This window comes from Oncorhynchus masou, unplaced genomic scaffold (genome assembly GCF_036934945.1).
Source record: "Oncorhynchus masou masou isolate Uvic2021 unplaced genomic scaffold, UVic_Omas_1.1 unplaced_scaffold_506, whole genome shotgun sequence".
Lineage (NCBI taxonomy): Eukaryota > Metazoa > Chordata > Actinopteri > Salmoniformes > Salmonidae > Oncorhynchus > Oncorhynchus masou.
The window spans coordinates 65,518-83,538 of record NW_027011461.1 but is presented as its reverse complement, the minus strand read 5'-3'; the positions used below and the strand labels follow the sequence as shown (position 1 = coordinate 83,538).

The window sequence follows — 18,021 nt, the reverse complement described above, 5'->3', positions numbered from 1 at the left end:
GACATTCCCCAGACTATCCCTTTAAGGTTAGGGTTAGACAGTCATACCTCATATCTTTGGAAGAAGACATTCTCCAGACTATCCCTTTAAGGTTTGGGTTAGACAGCCATATCTTTGGAAGTAGACATTCTCCAGACTATCCCTTTAAGGTTCGGGTTAGACAGTCATACCTCATATCTTTGGAAGTAGACATTCCCCAGACTATCCCTTTAAGGTTGGGGTTAGACAGTCATACCTCATATCTTTGGAAGTAGACATTCCCCAGACTATCCCTTTAAGGTTGGGGTTAGACAGTCATACCTCATATCTTTGGAAGTAGACATTCCCCAGACTATCCCTTTAAGGTTCGGGTTAGACAGTCATACCTCATATCTTTGGAAGTAGACATTCCCCAGACTATCCCTTTAAGGTTTGGGTTAGACAGCCATATCTTTGGGAGTAGACATTCCCCAGACTATCCCTTTAAGGTTCGGGTTAGACTACCATACATCATATCTTTGGAAGTAGACATTCCCCAGACTATCCCTTTAAGGTTGGGGTTAGACTACCATACCTCATATCTTTGGAAGTAGACATTCCCCAGACTATCCCTTTAAGGTTGGGGTTAGACTACCATACCTCATATCTTTGGTAGTAGACATTCCCCAGACTATACCTTTAAGGTTCGGGTTAGACTACCATACCTCATATCTTTGGAAGTAGACATTCCCCAGACTATCCCTTTAAGGTTTGGGGTTAGACTACCATACCTCATATCTTTGGAAGTAGACATTCCCCAGACTATCCCTTTAAGGTTCGGGTTAGACAGTCATACCTCATAACTTTGGAAGTAGACATTATCCAGACTATCCCTTTAAGGTTCAGGTTAGACTACCATACCTCATATCTTTGGTAGTAGACATTCCCCAGACTATCCCTTTAAGGTTGGGTTAGACTACCATACCTCATATCTTTGGAAGTAGACATTCCCCAGACTATCCCTTTAAGGTTTGGGGTTAGACTACCATACCTCATATCTTTGGAAGTAGACATTCCCCAGACTATCCCTTTAAGGTTCGGGTTAGACAGTCATACCTCATAACTTTGGAAGTAGACATTCTCCAGACTATCCCTTTAAGGTTCGGGTTAGACAGTCATACCTCATATCTTTGGTAGTAGACATTCCCCAGACAATCCCTTTAAGGTTCGGGTTAGACAGTCATACCTCATATCTTTGGAAGAAGACATTCTCCAGACTATCCCTTTAAGGTTTGGGTTAGACAGCCATATCTTTGGGAGTAGACATTCCCCAGACTATCCCTTTAAGGTTTGGGTTAGACAGCCATATCTTTGGGAGTAGACATTCTCCAGACTATCCCTTTAAGGTTCGGGTTAGACAGTCATACCTCATAACTTTGGAAGTAGACATTCTCCAGACTATCCCTTTAAGGTTCAGGTTAGACTACCATACCTCATAACTTTGGAAGTAGACATTATCCAGACTATCCCTTTAAGGTTTGGGGTTAGACTACCATACCTCATATCTTTGGAAGTAGACATTCTCCAGACTATCCCTTTAAGGTTTGGGTTAGACAGTCATACCTCATATCTTTGGAAGTAGACATTCCCTAGACTATCCCTTTAAGGTTCGGGTTAGACAGCCATACCTCATATCTTTGGAAGTAGACATTCCCCAGACTATCCCTTTAAGGTTCGGGTTAGACAGCCATACCTCATATCTTTGGAAGTAGACATTCCCTAGACTATCCCTTTAAGGTTCGGGTTAGACAGCCATACCTCATATCTTTGGAAGTAGACATTCCCCAGACTATCCCTTTAAGGTTCGGGTTAGACAGTCATACCTTATATCTTTGGAAGTAGACATTCCCCAGACTATCCCTTTAAGGTTCGGGTTAGACAGCCATACCTCATATCTTTGGAAGAAGACATTCTCCAGACTATCCCTTTAAGGTTTGGGTTAGACAGCCATATCTTTGGGATTAGACATTCTCCAGACTATCCCTTTAAGGTTCGGGTTAGACAGTCATACCTCATATCTTTGGTAGTAGACATTCCCCAGACTATCCCTTTAAGGTTTGGGTTAGACAGCCATATCTTTGGGAGTAGACATTCTCCAGACTATCCCTTTAAGGTTCGGGTTAGACAGTCATATCTTTGGAAGAAGACATTCTCCAGACTATCCCTTTAAGGTTTGGGTTAGACAGCCATATCTTTGGGAGTAGACATTCTCCAGACTATCCCTTTAAGGTTCGGGTTAGACAGTCATACCTCATATCTTTGGGAGTAGACATTCCCCAGACTATCCCTTTAAGGTTCGGGTTAGACAGTCATACCTCATATCTTTGGAAGTAGACATTCTCCAGACTATCCCTTTAAGGTTCGGGGTTAGACTACCATACCTCATATCTTTGGTAGTAGACATTCCCCAGACTATCCCTTTAAGGTTCGGGTTAGACAGTCATACCTCATATCTTTGGAAGTAGACATTCTCCAGACTATCCCTTTAAGGTTCGGGGTTAGACTACCATACCTCATATCTTTGGTAGTAGACATTCCCCAGACTATCCCTTTAAGGTTCGGGTTAGACAGTCATACCTCATATCTTTGGTAGTAGACATTCCCCAGACTATCCCTTTAAGGTTGGGGTTAGACAGTCATACCTCATATCTTTGGAAGTAGACATTCCCCAGACTATCCCTTTAAGGTTCGGGTTAGACAGTCATACCTCATATCTTTGGAAGTAGACATTCTCCAGACTATCCCTTTAAGGTTCGGGTTAGACAGTCATACCTCATATCTTTGGAAGTAGACATTCCCCAGACTATCCCTTTAAGGTTTGGGTTAGACAGCCATATCTTTGGGAGTAGACATTCTCCAGACTATCCCTTTAAGGTTGGGGTTAGACGACCATACCTCATATCTTTGGAAGTAGACATTCCCCAGACTATCCCTTTAAGGTTCGGGTTAGACTACCATACCTCATATCTTTGGAAGTAGACATTCCCCAGACTATCCCTTTAAGGTTCGGGTTAGACTACCATACCTCATATCTTTGGAAGTAGACATTCCCCAGACTATCCCTTTAAGGTTCGGGTTAGACAGTCATACCTCATATCTTTGGTAGTAGACATTCCCCAGACTATCCCTTTAAGGTTCGGGTTAGACTACCATACCTCATATCTTTGGAAGTAGACATTCTCCAGACTATCCCTTTAAGGTTCGGGTTAGACTACCATACCTCATATCTTTGGAAGTAGACATTCTCCAGACTATCCCTTTAAGGTTCGGGTTAGACTACCATACCTCATATCTTTGGAAGTAGACATTCCCTAGACTATCCCTTTAAGGTTCGGGTTAGACAGTCATACCTTATATCTTTGGAAGTAGACATTCCCCAGACTATCCCTTTAAGGTTCGGGTTAGACTACCATACCTCATATCTTTGGAAGTAGACATTCCCTAGACTATCCCTTTAAGGTTTGGGTTAGACAGCCATATCTTTGGGAGTAGACATTCTCCAGACTATCCCTTTAAGGTTCGGGTTAGACAGCCATATCTTTGGAAGTAGACATTCTCCAGACTATCCCTTTAAGGTTCGGGTTAGACTACCATACCTCATATCTTTGGAAGTAGACATTCCCCAGACTATCCCTTTAAGGTTTGGGTTAGACAGCCATACCTCATATCTTTGGAAGTAGACATTCCCCAGACTATCCCTTTAAGGTTCGGGTTAGACAGTCATACCTCATATCTTTGGAAGTAGACATTCTCCAGACTATCCCTTTAAGGTTCGGGTTAGACTACCATACCTCATAACTTTGGAAGTAGACATTATCCAGACTATCCCTTTAAGGTTTGGGGTTAGACTACCATACCTCATATCTTTGGAAGTAGACATTCCCCAGACTATCCCTTTAAGGTTTGGGGTTAGACTACCATACCTCATATCTTTGGAAGTAGACATTCCCCAGACTATCCCTTTAAGGTTTGGGTTAGACAGCCATATCTTTGGGAGTAGACATTCTCCAGACTATCCCTTTAAGGTTCGGGTTAGACAGTCATACCTTATATCTTTGGAAGTAGACATTCCCCAGACTATCCCTTTAAGGTTTGGGTTAGACAGCCATATCTTTGGGAGTAGACATTCTCCAGACTATCCCTTTAAGGTTGGGGTTAGACAGGCATATCTTTGGGAGTAGACATTCTCCAGACTATCCCTTTAAGGTTCGGGTTAGACAGTCATACCTCATATCTTTGGAAGTAGACATTCCCCAGACTATCCCTTTAAGGTTCGGGTTAGACAGTCATACCTCATATCTTTGGAAGAATACATTCTCCAGACTATCCCTTTAAGGTTCGGGTTAGACAGTCATACCTCATATCTTTGGTAGTAGACATTCCCCAGACTATCCCTTTAAGGTTCGGGGTTAGACTACCATACCTCATATCTTTGGTAGTAGACATTCCCCAGACTATCCCTTTAAGGTTCGGGTTAGACTACCATACCTCATATCTTTGGAAGTAGACATTCTCCAGACTATCCCTTTAAGGTTGGGGTTAGACAGCCATACCTCATATCTTTGGAAGTAGACATTCTCCAGACTATCCCTTTAAGGTTCGGGTTAGACAGCCATACCTCATATCTTTGGAAGTAGACATTCTCCAGACTATCCCTTTAAGGTTCGGGTTAGACAGCCATACCTCATATCTTTGGAAGTAATTAATTCCCCAGACTATCCCTTTAAGGTTCGGGTTAGACAGCCATACCTCATATCTTTGGAAGTAGACATTCCCCAGACTATCCCTTTAAGGTTTGGGGTTAGACTACCATACCTCATATCTTTGGAAGTAATTAATTCCCCAGACTATCCCTTTAAGGTTTGGGGTTAGACAGCCATACCTCATATCTTTGGTAGTAGACATTCCCCAGACTATCCCTTTAAGGTTCGGGTTAGACAGCCATACCTCATATCTTTGGAAGTAATTAATTCCCCAGACTATCCCTTTAAGGTTTGGGGTTAGACAGTCATACCTCATATCTTTGGAAGTAGACATTCTCCAGACTATCCCTTTAAGGTTTGGGTTAGACAGTCATATCTTTGGGAGTAGACATTCCCCAGACTATCCCTTTAAGGTTCGGGTTAGACAGTCATACCTTATATCTTTGGAAGAAGACATTCTCCAGACTATCCCTTTAAGGTTCGGGTTAGACAGCCATATCTTTGGGAGTAGACATTCTCCAGACTATCCCTTTAAGGTTCGGGTTAGACAGTCATACCTTATATCTTTGGAAGTAGACATTCCCCAGACTATCCCTTTAAGGTTCGGGTTAGACAGTCATACCTTATATCTTTGGAAGTAGACATTCCCCAGACTATCCCTTTAAGGTTTGGGTTAGACAGCCATATCTTTGGGAGTAGACATTCTCCAGACTATCCCTTTAAGGTTTGGGTTAGACAGTCATACCTCATATCTTTGGTAGTAGACATTCCCCAGACTATCCCTTTAAGGTTTGGGTTAGACAGCCATACCTCATATCTTTGGAAGTAGACATTCCCCAGACTATCCCTTTAAGGTTCGGGTTAGACAGTCATACCTTATATCTTTGGAAGAAGACATTCTCCAGACTATCCCTTTAAGGTTCGGGTTAGACAGCCATATCTTTGGGAGTAGACATTCCCCAGACTATCCCTTTAAGGTTCGGGTTAGACTACCATACCTCATATCTTTGGAAGAAGACATTCTCCAGACTATACCTTTAAGGTTTGGGTTAGACAGCCATATCTTTGGAAGTAGACATTCCCCAGACTATCCCTTTAAGGTTCGGGTTAGACAGCCATATCTTTGGGAGTAGACATTCTCCAGACTATCCCTTTAAGGTTCGGGTTAGACTACCATACCTCATATCTTTGGAAGTAGACATTCCCCAGACTATCCCTTTAAGGTTCGGGTTAGACAGTCATACCTCATATCTTTGGAAGTAGACATTCTCCAGACTATCCCTTTAAGGTTTGGGGTTAGACTACCATACCTCATATCTTTGGAAGTAGACATTCCCCAGACTATCCCTTTAAGGTTCGGGTTAGACAGTCATACCTCATATCTTTGGAAGTAGACATTCCCCAGACTATCCCTTTAAGGTTCGGGTTAGACAGTCATACCTTATATCTTTGGAAGTAGACATTCCCCAGACTATCCCTTTAAGGTTCGGGTTAGACAGTCATACCTCATATCTTTGGAAGTAGACATTCCCCAGACTATCCCTTTAAGGTTTGGGTTAGACAGCCATACCTCATATCTTTGGAAGTAGACATTCTCCAGACTATCCCTTTAAGGTTCGGGTTAGACTACCATACCTCATATCTTTGGAAGTAGACATTCCCTAGACTATCCCTTTAAGGTTTGGGTTAGACAGCCATATCTTTGGGAGTAGACATTCTCCAGACTATCCCTTTAAGGTTCGGGTTAGACTACCATACCTCATATCTTTGGAAGTAGACATTATCCAGACTATCCCTTTAAGGTTTGGGGTTAGACTACCATACCTCATATCTTTGGAAGTAGACATTCCCCAGACTATCCCTTTAAGGTTTGGGGTTAGACAGTCATACCTCATATCTTTGGAAGTAGACATTCTCCAGACTATCCCTTTAAGGTTCGGGTTAGACTACCATACCTCATAACTTTGGAAGTAGACATTCCCTAGACTATCCCTTTAAGGTTTGGGTTAGACAGCCATATCTTTGGGAGTAGACATTCTCCAGACTATCCCTTTAAGGGTCGGGTTAGACAGTCATACCTTATATCTTTGGAAGTAGACATTCCCCAGACTATCCCTTTAAGGTTTGGGTTAGACAGCCATATCTTTGGGAGTAGACATTCTCCAGACTATCCCTTTAAGGTTCGGGTTAGACAGTCATACCTCATATCTTTGGAAGTAGACATTCCCCAGACTATCCCTTTAAGGTTAGGGTTAGACAGTCATACCTCATATCTTTGGAAGAAGACATTCTCCAGACTATCCCTTTAAGGTTTGGGTTAGACAGCCATATCTTTGGAAGTAGACATTCTCCAGACTATCCCTTTAAGGTTCGGGTTAGACAGTCATACCTCATATCTTTGGAAGTAGACATTCTCCAGACTATCCCTTTAAGGTTCGGGGTTAGACAGTCATACCTTATATCTTTGGAAGTAGACATTCCCCAGACTATCCCTTTAAGGTTGGGGTTAGACAGTCATACCTCATATCTTTGGAAGTAGACATTCCCCAGACTATCCCTTTAAGGTTGGGGTTAGACAGTCATACCTCATATCTTTGGAAGTAGACATTCCCCAGACTATCCCTTTAAGGTTCGGGTTAGACAGTCATACCTCATATCTTTGGAAGTAGACATTCCCCAGACTATCCCTTTAAGGTTTGGGTTAGACAGCCATATCTTTGGGAGTAGACATTCCCCAGACTATCCCTTTAAGGTTCGGGTTAGACTACCATACATCATATCTTTGGAAGTAGACATTCCCCAGACTATCCCTTTAAGGTTGGGGTTAGACTACCATACCTCATATCTTTGGAAGTAGACATTCCCCAGACTATCCCTTTAAGGTTGGGGTTAGACTACCATACCTCATATCTTTGGTAGTAGACATTCCCCAGACTATACCTTTAAGGTTCGGGTTAGACTACCATACCTCATATCTTTGGAAGTAGACATTCCCCAGACTATCCCTTTAAGGTTTGGGGTTAGACTACCATACCTCATATCTTTGGAAGTAGACATTCCCCAGACTATCCCTTTAAGGTTCGGGTTAGACAGTCATACCTCATAACTTTGGAAGTAGACATTATCCAGACTATCCCTTTAAGGTTCAGGTTAGACTACCATACCTCATATCTTTGGTAGTAGACATTCCCCAGACTATCCCTTTAAGGTTCGGGTTAGACTACCATACCTCATATCTTTGGAAGTAGACATTCCCCAGACTATCCCTTTAAGGTTTGGGGTTAGACTACCATACCTCATATCTTTGGAAGTAGACATTCCCCAGACTATCCCTTTAAGGTTCGGGTTAGACAGTCATACCTCATAACTTTGGAAGTAGACATTCTCCAGACTATCCCTTTAAGGTTCGGGTTAGACAGTCATACCTCATATCTTTGGTAGTAGACATTCCCCAGACAATCCCTTTAAGGTTCGGGTTAGACAGTCATACCTCATATCTTTGGAAGAAGACATTCTCCAGACTATCCCTTTAAGGTTTGGGTTAGACAGCCATATCTTTGGGAGTAGACATTCCCCAGACTATCCCTTTAAGGTTTGGGTTAGACAGCCATATCTTTGGGAGTAGACATTCTCCAGACTATCCCTTTAAGGTTCGGGTTAGACAGTCATACCTCATAACTTTGGAAGTAGACATTCTCCAGACTATCCCTTTAAGGTTCAGGTTAGACTACCATACCTCATAACTTTGGAAGTAGACATTATCCAGACTATCCCTTTAAGGTTTGGGGTTAGACTACCATACCTCATATCTTTGGAAGTAGACATTCTCCAGACTATCCCTTTAAGGTTTGGGTTAGACAGTCATACCTCATATCTTTGGAAGTAGACATTCCCTAGACTATCCCTTTAAGGTTCGGGTTAGACAGCCATACCTCATATCTTTGGAAGTAGACATTCCCCAGACTATCCCTTTAAGGTTCGGGTTAGACAGCCATACCTCATATCTTTGGAAGTAGACATTCCCTAGACTATCCCTTTAAGGTTCGGGTTAGACAGCCATACCTCATATCTTTGGAAGTAGACATTCCCCAGACTATCCCTTTAAGGTTCGGGTTAGACAGTCATACCTTATATCTTTGGAAGTAGACATTCCCCAGACTATCCCTTTAAGGTTCGGGTTAGACAGCCATACCTCATATCTTTGGAAGAAGACATTCTCCAGACTATCCCTTTAAGGTTTGGGTTAGACAGCCATATCTTTGGGATTAGACATTCTCCAGACTATCCCTTTAAGGTTCGGGTTAGACAGTCATACCTCATATCTTTGGTAGTAGACATTCCCCAGACTATCCCTTTAAGGTTTGGGTTAGACAGCCATATCTTTGGGAGTAGACATTCTCCAGACTATCCCTTTAAGGTTCGGGTTAGACAGTCATATCTTTGGAAGAAGACATTCTCCAGACTATCCCTTTAAGGTTTGGGTTAGACAGCCATATCTTTGGGAGTAGACATTCTCCAGACTATCCCTTTAAGGTTCGGGTTAGACAGTCATACCTCATATCTTTGGGAGTAGACATTCCCCAGACTATCCCTTTAAGGTTCGGGTTAGACAGTCATACCTCATATCTTTGGAAGTAGACATTCTCCAGACTATCCCTTTAAGGTTCGGGGTTAGACTACCATACCTCATATCTTTGGTAGTAGACATTCCCCAGACTATCCCTTTAAGGTTCGGGTTAGACAGTCATACCTCATATCTTTGGAAGTAGACATTCTCCAGACTATCCCTTTAAGGTTCGGGGTTAGACTACCATACCTCATATCTTTGGTAGTAGACATTCCCCAGACTATCCCTTTAAGGTTCGGGTTAGACAGTCATACCTCATATCTTTGGTAGTAGACATTCCCCAGACTATCCCTTTAAGGTTGGGGTTAGACAGTCATACCTCATATCTTTGGAAGTAGACATTCCCCAGACTATCCCTTTAAGGTTCGGGTTAGACAGTCATACCTCATATCTTTGGAAGTAGACATTCTCCAGACTATCCCTTTAAGGTTCGGGTTAGACAGTCATACCTCATATCTTTGGAAGTAGACATTCCCCAGACTATCCCTTTAAGGTTTGGGTTAGACAGCCATATCTTTGGGAGTAGACATTCTCCAGACTATCCCTTTAAGGTTGGGGTTAGACGACCATACCTCATATCTTTGGAAGTAGACATTCCCCAGACTATCCCTTTAAGGTTCGGGTTAGACTACCATACCTCATATCTTTGGAAGTAGACATTCCCCAGACTATCCCTTTAAGGTTCGGGTTAGACTACCATACCTCATATCTTTGGAAGTAGACATTCCCCAGACTATCCCTTTAAGGTTCGGGTTAGACAGTCATACCTCATATCTTTGGTAGTAGACATTCCCCAGACTATCCCTTTAAGGTTCGGGTTAGACTACCATACCTCATATCTTTGGAAGTAGACATTCTCCAGACTATCCCTTTAAGGTTCGGGTTAGACTACCATACCTCATATCTTTGGAAGTAGACATTCTCCAGACTATCCCTTTAAGGTTCGGGTTAGACTACCATACCTCATATCTTTGGAAGTAGACATTCCCTAGACTATCCCTTTAAGGTTCGGGTTAGACAGTCATACCTTATATCTTTGGAAGTAGACATTCCCCAGACTATCCCTTTAAGGTTCGGGTTAGACTACCATACCTCATATCTTTGGAAGTAGACATTCCCTAGACTATCCCTTTAAGGTTTGGGTTAGACAGCCATATCTTTGGGAGTAGACATTCTCCAGACTATCCCTTTAAGGTTCGGGTTAGACAGCCATATCTTTGGAAGTAGACATTCTCCAGACTATCCCTTTAAGGTTCGGGTTAGACTACCATACCTCATATCTTTGGAAGTAGACATTCCCCAGACTATCCCTTTAAGGTTTGGGTTAGACAGCCATACCTCATATCTTTGGAAGTAGACATTCCCCAGACTATCCCTTTAAGGTTTGGGTTAGACAGTCATACCTCATATCTTTGGAAGTAGACATTCTCCAGACTATCCCTTTAAGGTTCGGGTTAGACTACCATACCTCATAACTTTGGAAGTAGACATTATCCAGACTATCCCTTTAAGGTTTGGGGTTAGACTACCATACCTCATATCTTTGGAAGTAGACATTCCCCAGACTATCCCTTTAAGGTTTGGGGTTAGACTACCATACCTCATATCTTTGGAAGTAGACATTCCCCAGACTATCCCTTTAAGGTTTGGGTTAGACAGCCATATCTTTGGGAGTAGACATTCTCCAGACTATCCCTTTAAGGTTCGGGTTAGACAGTCATACCTTATATCTTTGGAAGTAGACATTCCCCAGACTATCCCTTTAAGGTTTGGGTTAGACAGCCATATCTTTGGGAGTAGACATTCTCCAGACTATCCCTTTAAGGTTGGGGTTAGACAGGCATATCTTTGGGAGTAGACATTCTCCAGACTATCCCTTTAAGGTTCGGGTTAGACAGTCATACCTCATATCTTTGGAAGTAGACATTCCCCAGACTATCCCTTTAAGGTTCGGGTTAGACAGTCATACCTCATATCTTTGGAAGAATACATTCTCCAGACTATCCCTTTAAGGTTTGGGTTAGACAGCCATATCTTTGGAAGTAGACATTCTCCAGACTATCCCTTTAAGGTTCGGGTTAGACAGTCATACCTCATATCTTTGGAAGTAGACATTCCCCAGACTATCCCTTTAAGGTTTGGGTTAGACAGCCATACCTCATATCTTTGGGAGTAGACATTCCCCAGACTATCCCTTTAAGGTTCGGGTTAGACTACCATACCTCATATCTTTGGAAGTAGACATTCCCCAGACTATCCCTTTAAGGTTCGGGTTAGACAGTCATACCTCATATCTTTGGAAGTAGACATTCCCCAGACTATCCCTTTAAGGTTGGGGTTAGACAGTCATACCTCATATCTTTGGAAGTAGACATTCCCAGACTATCCCTTTAAGGTTGGGGTTAGAAAGTCATACCTCATATCTTTGGAAGTAGACATTCCCCAGACTATCCCTTTAAGGTTGGGGTTAGACAGTCATACCTCATATCTTTGGAAGTAGACATTCCCCAGACTATCCCTTTAAGGTTCAGGTTAGACAGTCATACCTCATATCTTTGGGAGTAGACATTCCCCAGACTATCCCTTTAAGGTTCGGGTTAGACAGTCATACCTCATATCTTCTTTGGAAGTAGACATTCCCCAGACTATCCCTTTAAGGTTCAGGTTAGACAGTCATACCTCATATCTTTGGAAGTAGACATTCTCCAGACTATCCCTTTAAGGTTCGGGTTAGACAGTCATACCTCATATCTTTGGGAGTAGACATTCCCCAGACTATCCCTTTAAGGTTGGGGTTAGACTACCATACCTCATATCTTTGGTAGTAGACATTCCCCAGACTATCCCTTTAAGGTTCGGGTTAGACAGTCATACCTCATATCTTTGGAAGTAGACATTCTCCAGACTATCCCTTTAAGGTTGGGGTTAGACTACCATACCTCATATCTTTGGAAGTAGACATTCCCCAGACTATCCCTTTAAGGTTCGGGTTAGACAGTCATACCTCATAACTTTGGAAGTAGACATTATCCAGACTATCCCTTTAAGGTTCAGGTTAGACTACCATACCTCATAACTTTGGAAGTAGACATTATCCAGACTATCCCTTTAAGGTTTGGGTTAGACTACCATACCTCATATCTTTGGAAGTAGACATTCCCCAGACTATCCCTTTAAGGTTCGGGTTAGACAGCCATATCTTTGGGAGTAGACATTCTCCAGACTATCCCTTTAAGGTTCGGGTTAGACAGTCATACCTCATATCTTTGGTAGTAGACATTCCCCAGACTATCCCTTTAAGGTTCGGGTTAGACAGTCATACCTCATATCTTTGGAAGAAGACATTCTCCAGACTATCCCTTTAAGGTTTGGGTTAGACAGCCATATCTTTGGGAGTAGACATTCTCCAGACTATCCCTTTAAGGTTCGGGTTAGACAGTCATACCTCATAACTTTGGAAGTAGACATTCTCCAGACTATCCCTTTAAGGTTCAGGTTAGACTACCATACCTCATAACTTTGGAAGTAGACATTATCCAGACTATCCCTTTAAGGTTTGGGGTTAGACTACCATACCTCATATCTTTGGAAGTAGACATTCTCCAGACTATCCCTTTAAGGTTTGGGTTAGACAGTCATACCTCATATCTTTGGAAGTAGACATTCCCTAGACTATCCCTTTAAGGTTCGGGTTAGACAGCCATACCTCATATCTTTGGAAGAAGACATTCTCCAGACTATCCCTTTAAGGTTTGGGTTAGACAGCCATATCTTTGGGAGTAGACATTCTCCAGACTATCCCTTTAAGGTTCGGGTTAGACAGTCATACCTCATATCTTTGGGAGTAGACATTCCCCAGACTATCCCTTTAAGGTTCGGGTTAGACAGTCATACCTCATATCTTTGGAAGTAGACATTCCCCAGACTATCCCTTTAAGGTTGGGGTTAGAAAGTCATACCTCATATCTTTGGAAGTAGACATTCCCCAGACTATCCCTTTAAGGTTGGGGTTAGACAGTCATACCTCATATCTTTGGAAGTAGACATTCCCCAGACTATCCCTTTAAGGTTCAGGTTAGACAGTCATACCTCATATCTTTGGGAGTAGACATTCCCCAGACTATCCCTTTAAGGTTCGGGTTAGACAGTCATACCTCATATCTTTGGAAGTAGACATTCCCCAGACTATCCCTTTAAGGTTCAGGTTAGACAGTCATACCTCATATCTTTGGAAGTAGACATTCTCCAGACTATCCCTTTAAGGTTCGGGTTAGACAGTCATACCTCATATCTTTGGGAGTAGACATTCCCCAGACTATCCCTTTAAGGTTGGGGTTAGACTACCATACCTCATATCTTTGGTAGTAGACATTCCCCAGACTATCCCTTTAAGGTTCGGGTTAGACAGTCATACCTCATATCTTTGGAAGTAGACATTCTCCAGACTATCCCTTTAAGGTTGGGGTTAGACTACCATACCTCATATCTTTGGAAGTAGACATTCCCCAGACTTTCCCTTTAAGGTTCGGGTTAGACAGTCATACCTCATAACTTTGGAAGTAGACATTATCCAGACTATCCCTTTAAGGTTCAGGTTAGACTACCATACCTCATAACTTTGGAAGTAGACATTATCCAGACTATCCCTTTAAGGTTTGGGTTAGACTACCATACCTCATATCTTTGGAAGTAGACATTCCCCAGACTATCCCTTTAAGGTTCGGGTTAGACAGCCATATCTTTGGGAGTAGACATTCTCCAGACTATCCCTTTAAGGTTCGGGTTAGACAGTCATACCTCATATCTTTGGTAGTAGACATTCCCCAGACTATCCCTTTAAGGTTCGGGTTAGACAGTCATACCTCATATCTTTGGAAGAAGACATTCTCCAGACTATCCCTTTAAGGTTTGGGTTAGACAGCCATATCTTTGGGAGTAGACATTCTCCAGACTATCCCTTTAAGGTTCGGGTTAGACAGTCATACCTCATAACTTTGGAAGTAGACATTCTCCAGACTATCCCTTTAAGGTTCAGGTTAGACTACCATACCTCATAACTTTGGAAGTAGACATTATCCAGACTATCCCTTTAAGGTTTGGGGTTAGACTACCATACCTCATATCTTTGGAAGTAGACATTCTCCAGACTATCCCTTTAAGGTTTGGGTTAGACAGTCATACCTCATATCTTTGGAAGTAGACATTCCCTAGACTATCCCTTTAAGGTTCGGGTTAGACAGCCATACCTCATATCTTTGGAAGAAGACATTCTCCAGACTATCCCTTTAAGGTTTGGGTTAGACAGCCATATCTTTGGGAGTAGACATTCTCCAGACTATCCCTTTAAGGTTCGGGTTAGACAGTCATACCTCATATCTTTGGTAGTAGACATTCCCCAGACTATCCCTTTAAGGTTTGGGTTAGACAGCCATATCTTTGGGAGTAGACATTCTCCAGACTATCCCTTTAAGGTTCGGGTTAGACAGTCATACCTCATATCTTTGGAAGAAGACATTCTCCAGACTATCCCTTTAAGGTTTGGGTTAGACAGCCATATCTTTGGGAGTAGACATTCTCCAGACTATCCCTTTAAGGTTCGGGTTAGACAGTCATACCTCATATCTTTGGAAGTAGACATTCCCCAGACTATCCCTTTAAGGTTTGGGTTAGACAGCCATATCTTTGGGAGTAGACATTCTCCAGACTATCCCTTTAAGGTTCGGGTTAGACAGTCATACCTCATATCTTTGGAAGTAGACATTCTCCAGACTATCCCTTTAAGGTTCGGGTTAGACAGTCATACCTCATATCTTTGGAAGTAGACATTCCCCAGACTATCCCTTTAAGGTTTGGGTTAGACTACCATACCTCATATCTTTGGAAGTAGACATTCCCCAGACTATCCCTTTAAGGTTCGGGTTAGACTACCATACCTCATATCTTTGGGAGTAGACATTCTCCAGACTATCCCTTTAAGGTTCGGGTTAGACTACCATACCTCATATCTTTGGAAGTAGACATTCCCCAGACTATCCCTTTAAGGTTCGGGTTAGACAGTCATACCTCATATCTTTGGAAGTAGACATTCTCCAGACTATCCCTTTAAGGTTCGGGTTAGACAGTCATACCTCATATCTTTGGTAGTAGACATTCTCCAGACTATCCCTTTAAGGTTCGGGTTAGACAGTCATACCTCATATCTTTGGGAGTAGACATTCCCCAGACTATCCCTTTAAGGTTTGGGATGGACAGCCATATCTTTGGGAGTAGACATTCTCCAGACTATCCCTTTAAGGTTCGGGTTAGACAGTCATACCTCATATCTTTGGAAGTAGACATTCCCCAGACTATCCCTTTAAGGTTCGGGTTAGACAGTCATACCTCATATCTTTGGAAGTAGACATTCTCCAGACTATCCCTTTAAGGTTCGGGTTAGACAGTCATACCTCATATCTTTGGTAGTAGACATTCTCCAGACTATCCCTTTAAGGTTTGGGTTAGACTACCATACCTCATATCTTTGGAAGTAGACATTCCCCAGACTATCCCTTTAAGGTTGGGGTTAGACAGTCATACCTCATATCTTTGGAAGTAGACGTTCCCCAGGTGTAGAATAGAAGACAGGACTCTAAAGATGGACGCCTGGTCGTCAGGGGTGAAGTGAAGGATCTCCATAGCAGCCAGCAGACGGAGGAAGTCCTCCCTGTCACTCTTTCCTGCTATCCCACAATCCCCTCCCTGGACACACATGAACATCGCCATCAGCTGTGTGTGTGTGTGTGTGTAGTGTGTGTGTGTGTGTGTGTGTGTGTGTGTGTGTGTGTGTGTGTGTGTGTGTGTGTGTGTGTGTGTGTGTGTGTCTACCTGGTTCAGGTAATAGTAGGTCTCAGCCTCCTGCAGGTAGAAGGCCTGCCTCTGCTGGGGGGGGAGACCTGACAGCATCTCATAGAAGATATGATAGTTCCTCTCATCTCTGGCCTGTAGAAACATCTCAGTCATTTAGCACCTATTCAAAGACACATGTGTCCATGTGACTGTGGGGTGTGGTGTGTGTGTGTGTGTGTGTGTGTGTGGTGTGGTGTGTGTATCTCACCTGGAAGACTATACGGGACTTTTCCATCAGATACTGAGAGGTTATGGCACCGCTGATCACACCCCTAGACACACACACACACACACACACACACACACACACACGAGTTAACACACACACACCCCTAGAGTTAACACACACACACCCCTAGAGTTAACACACACACACACACCCCTAGAGTTAACACACACACACCGCTAGAGTTAACACACACACAACCCTAGAGTTAACACACACACACACCCCTAGAGTTAACACACACACACCCCTAGAGTTAACACACACACACTGCTAGAGTTAACACACACACACACCCCTAGAGTTAACACACACACACACCCCTAGAGTTAACACCCCCCCTAGAGTTAACACACACACACCCCTAGAGTTAACACGGCAGTATGTAAACAAAGTGGCATAGTTAAAGTGGCTAGTGATACATGTATTACATAAGGATGCAGTCGATGATATAGAGTACAGTATATACATATGCATATGAGAAGAATAATTTAGGGTAAGTAACATTATATAAGGTAGCATTGTTTAAAGTGGCTAGTGATATATTTACATCATTTCCCATCAATTCCCATTATTAAAGTGGCTGGAGTTGAGTCAGTGTGTAGGCAGCAGCCACTCAATGTTAGTGGTGGCTGTTTAACAGTCTGATGGCCTTGAGATAGAAGCTGTTTTTCAGTCTCTCGGTCCCAGCTTTGATGCACCTGTACTGACCTCGCCTCCTGGATGATAGCGGGGTGAACACGCAGTGGCTTGGGTGGTTGATGCCCTTGATGATCGTTATGGCCTTCCTGTAACAACGGGTGGTTTAGGTGTCCTGGAGGGCAGGTAGTTTGCCCCCGGTGATGCGTTGTGCAGACCTCACTACCCTCTGGAGAGCCTTACGGTTGAGGGCGGAGCAGTTGCCGTACCAGGCGGTGATACAGCCCGCCAGGATGCTCTCGATTGTGCATCTGTAGAAGTTTGTGAGTGCTTTTGGTGACAAGCCGAATTTCTTCAGCCTCCTGAGGTTGAAGAGGCGCTGCTGCGCCTTCTTCACGATGCTGTCTGTGTGAGTGGACCAATTCAGTTTGTCTGTGATGTGTATGCCGAGGAACTTAAAACTTGCTACTCTCTCCACTACTGTTCCATCGATGTGGATAGGGGGTGTTCCCTCTGCTGTTTCCTGAAGTCCACAATCATCTCCTTAGTTTTGTTGACGTTGAGTGTGAGGTTATTTTCCTGACACCACACTCCAAGGGCCCTCACCTCCTCCCTGTAGGCCGTCTCGTCGTTGTTGGTAATCAAGCCTACCACTGTTGTGTCGTCCGCAAACTTGATGATTGAGTTGGAGGCGTGCGTGGCCACGCAGTCGTGGGTGAACAGGGAGTACAGGAGAGGGCTCAGAACGCACCCTTGTGGGGCCCCAGTGTTGAGGATCAGCGGGGAGGAGATGTTGTTACCTACCCTCACCACCTGGGGCGGCCCGTCAGGAAGTCCAGTACCCAGTTGCACAGGGCGGGGTCGAGACCCAGGGTCTCGAGCTTGATGACGAGCTTGGAGGGTACTATGGTGTTGAATGCCGA

At 43.3% G+C, this 18,021-nt stretch overlaps 1 protein-coding gene across 1 annotated transcript in view; it reads right to left on the bottom strand.

The window, feature by feature from the left end:
- The window catches only part of LOC135535728 (unconventional myosin-XV-like), a 75,882-nt gene that overhangs the window by 3,997 nt on the left and 53,864 nt on the right, over positions 1–18,021 (bottom strand). Inside the window, exons 10-12 of the mRNA XM_064962159.1 lie at positions 16,442–16,505; positions 16,213–16,326; positions 15,925–16,086 (exon numbers count right to left, since the gene is read on the bottom strand). Coding sequence (XP_064818231.1) covers positions 15,925–16,086; positions 16,213–16,326; positions 16,442–16,505 — 340 coding nt within the window. The remainder of the gene's footprint in view (positions 1–15,924; positions 16,087–16,212; positions 16,327–16,441; positions 16,506–18,021) is intronic.